This window comes from Marmota monax, unplaced genomic scaffold, assembly GCF_021218885.2.
Source record: "Marmota monax isolate L192 unplaced genomic scaffold, Marmota_monax_Labrador192_F-V1.1 WCK01_AAM20220418_F8-fsc00024, whole genome shotgun sequence".
Classification (NCBI taxonomy): Eukaryota; Metazoa; Chordata; class Mammalia; order Rodentia; family Sciuridae; genus Marmota; species Marmota monax.
Genome location: NW_026695224.1, coordinates 2,690,234 through 2,702,622, shown reverse-complemented (window position 1 = coordinate 2,702,622; position 12,389 = coordinate 2,690,234). Strand labels below are relative to the sequence as shown.

General features: G+C 37.9%; 1 protein-coding gene across 1 annotated transcript in view; it reads right to left on the bottom strand.

Moving 5' to 3' along the window:
* The window catches only part of Lonp2 (lon peptidase 2, peroxisomal), a 105,546-nt gene that overhangs the window by 4,322 nt on the left and 88,835 nt on the right, over positions 1-12,389 (bottom strand). The window contains exons 12-13 of the mRNA XM_046435104.2: positions 9,877-10,019; positions 321-528 (exon numbers count right to left, since the gene is read on the bottom strand). Coding sequence (XP_046291060.1) covers positions 321-528; positions 9,877-10,019 — 351 coding nt within the window. The remainder of the gene's footprint in view (positions 1-320; positions 529-9,876; positions 10,020-12,389) is intronic.

Sequence of the window (12,389 nt, the reverse complement as noted above, 5' to 3'; positions counted from 1 at the left end):
TAAATGAATCCTTCAAAATATTAATGAATAGTACAATTAGAGTGAAGGTCTGGAAGAATAGATTTATTCTATTCTAAGTAAGATTCAAAACAAAGCAAAATAAAATAGACCGTTTGAATTAGTTTCTAGTTCAGTCCTAAAAATAGGTACTAGGATCCCTATAGGGGTTCAAAAACAGTTCTGTACTTCACTGAATGGTGGAAGTGATAATTTAAAGCTCATCTTAATCTTTGTCATAGAATTGTGAGATGCCTCCTGGATCATGATTTGAAGGTGGTTCTTCCTTCACAGCTGTATCCCAAGTATTGCAAGCCACGTACCATTAGTCAGATGGTATTTCTTTGCATTGCTGCGGAGCCAGCTAATAGCAAGATGGGCAGACTCCTTCATGACATCCCCTAGTTGGCCAGTCAGTGTTAACTGACCTTCACCATCCATTCGACTTGCCTCCACAAACATGATTTTCCCACCTAAGGGAGTCCAAGCCAAACCTATTGCCACTCCTGGTTGATTCAAACGCTCAGATACCTTGAAAGAATGAAGAAAACAATCAGTTATGCCAAGAAGTGCCAAGTTATTTTCAGACTAATAAAATCGTGCTATCCTGCAGGGGTCTGCTTTTACCATAGAAGACTTAAGTTATATATCTCAATATACTTATTACCCAGCATGATTCTGAGTCATACTTACCACTTGCTTTCTGGCTTTCTGCCAGAAGAAATACCTAAACTTCCTCTTTGGCATTTATCAGAAGTAATTTGACATTAAAATATGTGTGAATAACTTTGCTTTTTAAGAATCAGATCTAATTATATGTATTCTAATTTTCAAGAAGCCCAGCAGTCTTCTCTATTGAAATTTCTTTATTAGGCTGTACATATATACATGTACACACACACACTCTCACTCCAGAACCTAACTTCACTGTAGGTAATGATGAATCCAAGGAAATAGAAACCCTCTTATTAACACATATTTAGGAAGTATTGGCTCCAGGGGTCAAGTGTGAAGGTCTATATTACCCCTACATTTTATTTCTCTAACACTTACCTTTACTTTCTCTGTTATTGTGCAGAGATACTGTAAAATACCCATTAGTGATATCTTGAGTTCGTTTACTGACTGGAGTTCACTGTGCTGCCTGGCTGCCATTTTAAAATGAACGTGCTGCTCACCCACGTGATAGGCTATATAGGTTAACACACTGAAGTTAAGGAAACACAGAGCAACAGCTAAAAGACAGCAATATTAACTTATACCGTATCTCTTGAACCTGTGAATTTCTTATCCTATGGAAGTAATTCATGGGAGAGGAACCGAGCACAGTATGTCCACCAAGCACTATTCAATAGGAGATTTTTCTACTGACAAGTAACTTTCTCACCAAGGAACAGTAATGTCTGCAGTGTGGGTTTCTAGTTAGAGGATGGATTGCTGCTGCTTATTCCTTTTCCAATGGGCTTGGACAGTGAAAGTCTTTTTTTTAAAGTTTACTCTAGCTGGGTACAGTGGTGCATGCCTATAATCCCAGTGGCTGGGAGGCTGAGGCAGAGAATTCAAGTTCAAGGCTAGCCTGAGCAACTGATCAAGAACCTGTTTCAAAATTTAAAAACAAAAAGGGTGGAGGACTGGGGATGTGGCTCAGTGGGTAGGCACCCCCTGGGTTCAGTTCTTGGTTTTAAAAAAAAATTAATTTGCATTAAACTTCACAGGATAGGTTAAAGCATCAGCTGAACTGGTGCTAGACTACTGATCTCAGTTCCCTCTGACTTTGGCACTTGCAGTGTTCTAGATTTATGTGGTGGGGAGAGGGGAGAGGAGAGAGAAAAGGCATGTGCAACTGATTTTTTATGCAAAAAATCAGTACTATTTAAAGTGGTCACTAAGTTTTTTTTTTTTTTTTAATCCCCCTTAATATAAAATAAATTTTCTACACCTGAATGACATCTAATTTGGCTCCTTTCTAGGGTGGGGTTAAACAGTCCTGAAGAAAAATTCTCAATATACTAAATCATGTTTAATATATCACAAAAAGTCATTTGATGAACAAGAAAATCATTTTCTTAGAGCTTTATCCTCAACTTATTTGTCAAACAATACTGAAAGGATCCCCAAAGAAGCAGTGATGTGATTCTCCTTGATCATAATGTTGCTTCAAGAAACCAAGCCGGGGTGGGGGGGGGTGGGGGGAAGTAGGATGGTATTTTTATGTAAAGCCTTGACCCAGTGTTTAAGAATATAATTGTATTTCGATCTTGTTATTGCTCCAGTACATAGGAATTATGTAAAGTGTTAAAGCAACTGTATATGTTTAAATTGTGTGTGTTGAAGATTAGGAAAAAAGATAATGGTTATTTTTCCTAAATGAAAAAACTTTCTTCTCTCCACCAAATTTTTTCTGAAGTTAATGGCATTTGGGTCAAGGTTTATATTAAAAGCTACATTTTTAACACTGGCACCCCTCCCCCCCAAAAAAGTAGTTTTAAGCTTGAAAAAAAGAAACCAAGCCTGTTTTCCAACACTCATCATCTGCTGGAGCGTCTTGGTTCTTTGGGCAGAAGTGATTGAGAGGCTTTTAACTGGAAGAGGGTGGTGTAGATAAGTGCCTATGGCTAAACCAAAAGCATGCAGGCTCACAATCACTATTGTGACTTGGTAGTGAGTGTTCTGATAGATGAGACTAATGACAAATCTGTGGAATTTAATATCAACGGGTTCTACCAAACCTGGAAACTCTGTGATCAAGGCCAATAGGAGTTCTTAAAGAGGAAAGAACATTTAATTCTTAGACTTGAAGTCATATTTTTGAGGGCAGGTGCTCTCACAATGAAACCAGTGCCAGATTCCACATGTTTCTCCTTCAGAAATGATGGCGTACAGACACATATTCTTGTGAGTGCAGGCCATTTTACCCCTCTACAGGAAATGAGTTGTGCTCTCTAGCATTCCCTACAAGGTGGCTCAACACAGTCATTATTAAACAGTGTTCATCTACCAGTCCTTTCCTGTCAGCTTGTATTCCCATTACTGGTTTGTGGAGTCATCAGTTATATTAACCAAGACAGACTGGGGCTTGAAGTTTAGGATGTTTTTTCCGTAGATACCATGGAACCTTAGTACCTCAGTATTTCTGTTTCTCAATATTCTACTACTAGCAATAAGTAAATATGCAGACCAAGGAGGCATTTAAAATATTTAAAGAAAACCTAATTAATAATAGGATGGGTCTTATAAGGTTGCATTCTTAGAATGACATCAGTGTTTAAGGAGAATTTGTGTATCAATTTTATACTTCCCTTTCCTTTTGATTGGCTAAAAATAGTGATATTTGATTGAAACAACATTTTTTATGTTCCTTCCAGGGCTGTAGCAATAGTAGCTATCTACCTGATTATCTCTTCGGAGTCTTCGTACTGAGACCACAAGCCTTGGATTTATGAATATTGATTTTTCTAGTTGTGGATTTGTTTTCGTAGCATTAAGGATTTTATTTTTCCAGTACAAGGAACTGAACCCAGGGTCTCATGTATGCTAGGCAAGCACTCTACCACTGAGCTACACCTTAGTCCTGCCACAGTCATTTCTTAAAGCTGAATTGTATAGCCCCGGTCTGCCCTCTTACATTGCTAACAGCTGCTTTAAGATCCTTTCACTAGTCCAGTTGCACATGCCTGTAATCTTAGGAGGCTGGGTCAGGAGGACTGCAAATGCAAAGCCAGCATGGACGACTTAGCAAGACCCCATCTCAAAATAAAAAAAATAAAAGGGGCTGAGGATGTACCTCAGTATAGATTATACCTGGGTTCAATCCCTAGAACCCCATCCCCCCAGAAGATACTTTAGGGCCTTTTCTTGGCACAGCTGCTGCTTTATGGGGTGCTGGGCCAGACTGGGTCTGTAGCATCAGTGCAGTCTTTTTATTTTTTTTATTTTTATGTGGTGCTCACACGTGCGAGGCAGGTGCTCTGCCACTGAGCCACAACCCCAACCCCACAGTGCAGTCTTTAATAAGGCAACTGCAGCATGTTTAGCTGGAGTAGGATGGAGAAGTCATTTACTCTCATGATTCTTTGGGGGCATTTAGTTAGTGCCCATTTATTTCTTTGCCCATTTCTAGAAGCTGATTTTGTTTGCTTAAAAGATGAGCATGATGATGGAATTCCTTGAACTCACCTTTGGATGTGCCCTATTCAGGATGGTTTTAAAATCTGCATGTCTATCCTCTTCCTTTTATTGCCTGTTAAGGGTAATAATCTTTAGATAAGGGTTTTTCATACACCATGGTCAGCAGCAGACACTTCATATACCACCTTGTATGAAGTTTCATACAAGGTGGGGGGACTCTCTAAAAATATAAAAGGAGTCAGGGACAATCAAATGACATGAATCCTGCCCCTAACCAGTTGTACTCACGGTCCTTCATCACTTTGGGGATGCCCCTTCCTAAAAGCAGCCGATATTCTTTGGTGATCTACTCTTTTCATGTAATCTCCATGAGGCAGAAACACGGGCTCTTGTCTCCCACTTGAGAAAATACAAGGGCACAGTGAGGGAATAGGCACATGGCCCTAAACCAGAAGGCCCCTCCTAGGATTGACTGGGGGTGTGCTTTGAGCTAGGCCTGCACTGGGAGAGCTGGGGTGGCGTGGACCTAGTCTAGGCTGCTTCAGGACACTTGTGCCCATGCCTTCTCTTCCCTGTTCTTTCTGCTGCAGCACAGGGAGACTTTTCCTTTATGGTTATTTTCAAAAGTGGGTTTAACTGATCTTCTTTCTATAGGAAATGTTATGGTATTTGAAAAGGTGACCTATGATACAGCTCCTAAATTTGAAATCTAGACTAAGTTCCTAGAACCTATTTTTCAACTCATTTAGAGAATTCTAAAGGGATATAACTGATTAATAAAGTGTGCCTTCTCACCTTTCTTCACTGCCAATTTGCTAGGTCAGTAACATTTTTGGTACTAATATATTTTTATAGTCACAACTTCAATGAAAGTAAAAACAATAATGGATTATTAAAGGTTATTGAATGTGGACACAAAATTAGAAGTATAAAAAGTTTTTTTATTTTTTATTTTTTAGGGAGCATGGTAGTTGTCGGAACTAGTTGGTTCATTTTTTTACTTGGTACTATAGTGGGTGTTTTATAGCTCTTAACTCACCAAATTCTACTAGCTCTCTAATAATATACGTATAATGACCCCACGTATCAGAGACATCAGATTTAAGGAGGCTGGGTTTATCATTAAGTAAGCAGCCCCTTGGGTTTATCATTAAGTAAGCAGCCCCTTACCTCTTTCAGACCATATTCTTCCTCCTTCCTATTAAAACCTGCTTACATCAGCTGGCTTTCCCTCTTCATTCTCTCCTCACTACCTTCCACACTCAAAGACACTCTTCCTTTCCTTACCATCCTAACTCCTGCTGTCATCCTGGTATTTTGGTAAACACACAATATCTGGCTTCTCAGTTCTTTTTTAACATCACCTGAACCCTCAATTCTTTTCTAGGTCCTTGTCACTAACAGAAAACATACTACCTCTGAACCTGCATTTTAAGTCCCCCTCCTGCCTGCCCATCACACTCTCATCCTTCTGGCTGGCCTATACTCTCCCCATGGCCTCGGCCACTTTCTGCCTGCACACCAGCTGTCCAAGCTTCACTGCTGTCCTTGTGCAGCCAGCAGACTTTTCCTCTCTGTCACTACAGTCTTTTCCTTGTATATAACTTGCCCCTTTATTTATAATTCCCTGCAAAGGGTATCCCTTCTCCTATGGCAAGTCACATCTTCCACGTGTGCTTTGGGTCCCATCGTCTCACATCATCAAAGCATCAGCCCTGTCTGTTGGATTATTCTTATCAGCAGATATGCTAAACGTCCCCCCTTTGAGCTCCCAATTCCCTTTTAGCCACCTAATTTCACTGCAATCATTCACAGCTGAATTTCTCAAAATCTGCCTACCTACTAATTCTATTTCCTTCCCTCCCATTCGTTCTACAGCACACTCTAAAAATCTATCACCCCCATCATTCATTGTGAAATCACTCTTTCAAAGAACCTCCAACCTCCATACTGTTAACTTCAATATACATTTTTCTGACCACCTTTTCTGGGTTTGTTTTGGAACCAGGGATTGAATCCAGGGTGCTTAACCACTGAGCAACATCCCCAGCCCTTTTTTTATTTTAGAGACAGAGTCTCACTGAGTTGCTTGGGGCCTCACTAAGTTGCTGAGGCTGGCTTTGAACTTGCAATCCTCCTGCCTCAGCCCCCAGAGCTGCTGGGATTACAGGCATGCACCACCTGGCTTCTTTGATCTCTCAAAAAACAAGTAAACATCATTTGACTTCCCTTCTTGAAATCTTCTCTTTTGTTTTCATGGCAGCACAACATCCTATTATCCTCTTTTGTGATTGAAAGTTCTGTCCTCTCTTTTTATGTCTTTTGTGATGGCTCTTCTAAATAATTCCTAAATAATGATGTTCAGCAGGGCATGTTCCTAGGCTACTTGCTCTATTCTATGTACACTTTTTCCTTAGTTAATTTCAATATTTCTGGGGCTTTAAATATCCTCAATTTTTTGGACAACTCTATAATTTATATCTTCCTCCAAATAGTAGATCTTCATGTTTAAATGCCCACAGATACTTCATAGACATTTCAGATTTAACATGTTCAACGGAGCTGTTTGCTTTGCAACCCACACCACTTCCCCCCATCTTCGCCATCCAGGAAAATGGCACTATCACAAATACCCCATCCTTCTAGCCAGACCCATGTAAGTTCTTTTTGAAAACTTTCCTTCATTCCTCAGCAAGTCTACCTTTACCATTGTCAAGTCTACCTCTAAAGATGTATCTTGGAGATGTCTAGTTCAGTTACTCCCTATCTCAGTATACCCTGTTTGTTTTCTTTATGGCATCAATCTCAATTTGTAATTATTTATTTATTTTCTTCCTAAACTTATAGAAAGTAGAGAACATATCCTGCCTATTCACCACCGTACAAATTAGGTTCTTAATATGTATTTAAAGAATGAATGAAACTCTTTCTAGAAGAAACAACAGACCTTAAACTTTTGCCTTCATGGAGAACACAGGCATTCAAACTAGAAAGATACCTTACGACATCTTAGAAATATTTTAACATGTATTCCAATATTCCAGTATTATAATCTCTCTCTTCAGATTTTTTATCTAGAAAAGCACGAAGAAGGAGAGACAAGCCTGGCCATTGGGAATTCTTTGCAAAGAGCAGAGGACCTGTTCTGTGTGTCTGTGCTGTTTCTCTAATATAACCAACAGCCAAACTTTGGAGCTAGGCAGGCCAATTCTGGTATAAATTGTGTTTTCTGGCGAGTTATTTAAATGCTCTAAGCCTTGTTGCTTTATTTATTATTGGAAAGACACCATAAATAAAGATCCTTTGTAGAGGGCCTTTCACCAGGCCTGATACACAACAGATACACCAATAGGAATGGCCAAGAGGTGGAGCCCAGCCTCTCCCCTTCCAAAACTGTGTGCTACGAATATACTGCAAATAAAAAAACTGATGTACAGCAGATGCCTTTTTTTTTTTTTTTTTAAACTGCCATACATCATTGCCACTGTCTTTTAGCAGGCAAGGACAGGAATTACCTTTGTCTGACAGGGTATCAAAGAAGAGTAGGAAAAATACTGAACTTGGAGTCACATCTGATTTTGAATGCTGATTCTACTGATCATGCCTTCTGTAAACTTATGTAATTCACTTAATGTCTTTGAGATTATTTTTCTGTGTATAAAAGGGAAGATTTCTAGTCTCAATGGTGGCCCTCATGGATAATAAAGAAATGTTCCATAAATCTTAATTTTACAGATTTAAAAACTAAAGCAGGGACTGGGGGTATAGCTCAGTGGTAGAGTGCTTGCCTGGCATGCACAAGGCCCTGGGTTCAATTCCCAGTAGTGCAAACAAACAAAAGCTGAGGCAGAGTATGGTTAAATAACTTGGGGCTAATTGTCATCAGATAACTGTAGGTAGAGACAGAAACCCCAGATTACAGGGCAAAAAAAAAAAAAAAATGAACAATATGTTCCAAACTCTCAGTCACCAGATGTTTGGTTCTAAAATTCCATTTATAAAAGGCAAAATGACTATTAAGAGTCTTCCTTTTGATTCACATTGGTTAGAAGAATTCATGTGTAATAGCTCAGATGCTACAAGGAAAATAAAGTCATTTTTTTTCCAATGACATCAAAGAGAGTTACTAAGCAATATTTATAAAATATCTCATTTCTGTTCTCTTGGCTCTTTCTTTGCCAAAACTCTGGGAATGTCAGCAATGCTTCCAAAACTAACATCAGCAGAAATGGCTGGAGAAAAGGGTTTATGCAACACAAACATGTATCAATTTTTTTTTGTTTTTATTTATAGCTCTAAATTCTTAAAGAACTGCTGGGATATACTTTTTCTGGAAAGCCTAGAGGAAAAAAAGTCAACCAGACCTGTAGGAATCAGAACCCATTTGGTCATCACTCAAAATCACTGATTCTCTCAGGCCAAGAAGGAAGGTTTTTTTTCTTTCAAAATTCAAATCCATGACATCTTAAGGATTCAAAGCACCCAAATAATGCCTCTGATTCTATAGTTCAAGTCTGGATTTACTGTCAAGAGTAAACGAGTTCTATTTTTGTAACAGAGTTTTGTAGAAAGGCCCATTAGCTCTAATGACCAGTTCATTAGTGTTTAAATAGCTAAACAAGATGGGTTTGAGACAATTTCTCCTCTCCTTAGTTTTAAGAACTTAGGGAAAACTAGAGCAACTGGAATGATTTCAAACATTAGATAAAGAGATTTTTCTTATGCATATATAAGATTCATTTTCTGGAAATCTTCCTCTTAAACTGACAAAAGAAGGAATAATAAAGCTGAATTCAATAGTATATACAAACTTTTTCTAGTTATTGACTTACAAAAGCTCATCTAAGTGCCCTATAAAGTACTTAATAATGCCCTCAATGGTCATTTTCTCTCTTTTTAAAAAAATTATACTTTATTTTTTACTGATGACAGAATTTTTATTTGCAAAATAAAAAATGTTAACAAACAATAAAATAAATCTGTTACTGTGTCCTATATGATAAATGAGAGAATGAACAATTGCAACAAAAACATCCCAACAATCTTCTGAGCCCGATGGCAGTACTATTCAACTTGTTTTCCAAAAATATTCCATGATCAAACTTATCAATGGTCATTTTCTAAAACCTCTTTTCATCAACTGCTTCAATTAAGTTCTGAAGAGCAGGCCTTCTTCCATCAGGTAAAGTTAGGGGAGAAAGATGGAAATAGTGCCACACTTGTGCTCAGGTTTAACCTAAGGATGGCCTCAAACTTATGATCTTCCTTCCACAGTCTCCTGAGTTGCTGGGACTGCAGGTGAGCCTAACCTACGAAATTATTAACAATGAAACAATTGGTTCCATCTGGTTTGCACAGGCAGCAGCTTGAACCTAAAGCTGTACTTTGTTTTCAGATATTTTGCATGAGATTGATTTCCTATCTCTTCTCCCAATCCCTTCATAGCACAAGAAATCCTTATGTAACGTGCATACAGTGGGAATATAATTCTTGTAGGGAGGAAAGTCAAAGAAATTTAGGACACTATTCATATAATGGAGCTGGGTAACAGAAATATGAGGGTGGGTTTCTAAAATCTGGCCAGGGTCACACATTCACATCAAGTATTGAAACCTGATACCAAACAGAAAACATGTTATGATTCTAAGACAAAACTCTGCCTCTAGAAACACCCAATTTATTTTCTCCTTGACCTATTAACAACAACCATAGTAAACTGGTGAGTACCAACTAAGAAATGAAAATGGTCACCTCCATTTCATACATCGGGGGCCCAAGGATGTCTTTCAGAGCATGGAAATCAATCAAAATTGGCATTTCAGGTGGTAGGGCCAAGTCAGTAGTGTCACTTATAGATTCTGGTTTTGTATCTTCTAAGATGTGTTCTCTGCAACCTAAAAGAGAAATTTTTATTTATAAGTTCTAAGAGATTTGCTGGTTTCAAAATTTATTAGTAAATATCTAACAGAAGCACAGTGGATTTCAACAGTTCAGTCCTTTTTATGCATTTATTAAAGTATAAAATTCACTTTGTATAAAGCAGGTGGAAGAATTAGTTCTTCAAGATCCCCTGGTATAGGCAATTGCCTTCTTTGTTTATTTTGGCTTGTTTATTGTCTGTCGAGGTTATTACAGTGTAAGGTTGAGGAGGGCAGCAACCTCTTTTGTCTTCTTAACCATTCCATTCTTACATCAAGAACAATGTCTGGCAATATTTAACTAATGGCCTTTACAGACCTGATACTGAAGAGTCAAATGCAATAGATTACTTTGTACAATTCTCTGTTAGATCAACACAACTCAACTTTATGACCAACTTTCAATTCCCTCTCCAGAGGAGTTTGATCAGGTGTCCCATTTTCTAATGGGCAACATGAACTTGGAAATGATAGAACTCATATAAGTAATGAACCTTTTGTAAACAAATAGCTCAACTCTAATAAGGTTATCATTTGCCAATAAATAAATATAATGGTGAGAGAATATGAAGCCTGGTTTGAAATCCCTGTAATAATGGGCTACTTCTTTTGTGCCACCTTTGTGGCTGATATCTTATTAAAGTATTGACTTGGTTTGGGACTAGATACACTTAATAGTCACACTTCACAAAGGATTTAACAGGCCTCCTCTATCAGTCTTTGTAATTCCAGTTTGAGAAAAAAGAATATTATAAACCTGTGGTCAGAAACCTAAAAAAGAGGAATAGAGGTTCAAAATATGTACAAAATGTTGGGCACTATTGTAGCTCACACTAATCTTGTGTTTCTTTTTCTTTTAGAATTGCCATAATTATTCTTATAATTCCTCATAAAATACTTTGTATAAAATTCTTTTTTTTTAAATATATATTTTTAGTTGTCAATGGACCTTCATTATGTGGTGCTGAGAATTGAACCCAGTGCCTCACACTTGCTAGGTAAGCACTCTACCACTTTTGTTACCTCTTTACATATACTCCCTTCTAAAAGTGATCACTATTATGTATTAACAAGCAATATATAATAATTACATTGTTACCTGACATTATATGTCTCTGTTTTAGTTCTGCTATGATTCTTCATTCCTTTTTTCTTCTCCTTTCTGATATCTCATGAAGTTATAATAACTTTTTTTCCACTAATTTCTTTCTTTCCAAAGTGATTACTGAATATAGTTAACTGTGGCAAGCCTTAATTTTAGACTCTAATGCTAACTGGAGACATCTTGGAGTAATCATAAATACCTGAGGCGACATCTGCTGATTTACTGACTATTCTCCTGGGCTTTGCTGGGCTCTTCTTTAAGATGGAATCAGAAGTGATACAGAAAGAAAACAACAATTCATATTCTCACTACTTTATGGCTATCTGGCAGAACAAATGATGCTATGCAAAGTGTTAAACCTCTCACTACCTGTCTCGGTGGGACTGTTCTGAAAGTTAAGAAAATCCTTTGTGGACTGTAAAGTGCAATACACCTATTGTATCAGAGGTGCTGAGTCTTGAATTACATGTACTCTCAGAATCACACCTGCAAGGTTTGGCCCAATCATATTCTAGGAAATCTTCCTGATCTTTCTAACTTCTTTTATGTCACTCATTTGTTTCACAAAATCTAGTAATTATTGGATTTCTTAGTAGCTTGTGAAATGGTAGATTTTCTGCCTATTGTTCTGCTTGCAACACATTTATTCAGAGCAATTCCAATGACCCAGGTTAGGAAAAAAACTCCAGTGATCAGTTTAACTACATGTAGATTTCAAAGCTGAAGAGAAAGCAGGTGTCTTTGCTTAATTAAAATTAATGCACAGAAAGAAAAGCACTACTTGTCTCAGGTTACTATACTCCAAAGATGCAAGGAAGTGGTACTTTGAAATTTCAGCCAGTACAGGGAGGCTGCAAGTTTCTCCAGTGTGCGGGGCTTTGTGAGCTTTTCTGAGATCAAATTACTGTTGCCAGCCTGTATTTCACTATTACAGGAGGAAGCAAGGCTGGATGGGTGAAAGCCTATCCACAATTATGTAACCAATGCCTTAGGACATCAATTCTTTTCAAAGTGTGGGACTGAATTCAGCCTGAATTTGAGTACTGAGTACTGAGTAGGTAGGGGTGGGGACAGCTATTTCTAATAAAACTAGACTAGACCTTATAATACAAAGGATTATAATTCAGGCACAGCAGCTGTACTGTAAAATATTCAACAAACTCAGAACTAATCTGCACTTTAAATTGTCATTTTCTATATAAGAACATAAGCCTAGAGAACTAAAGCGCCAGTCAAGAAGA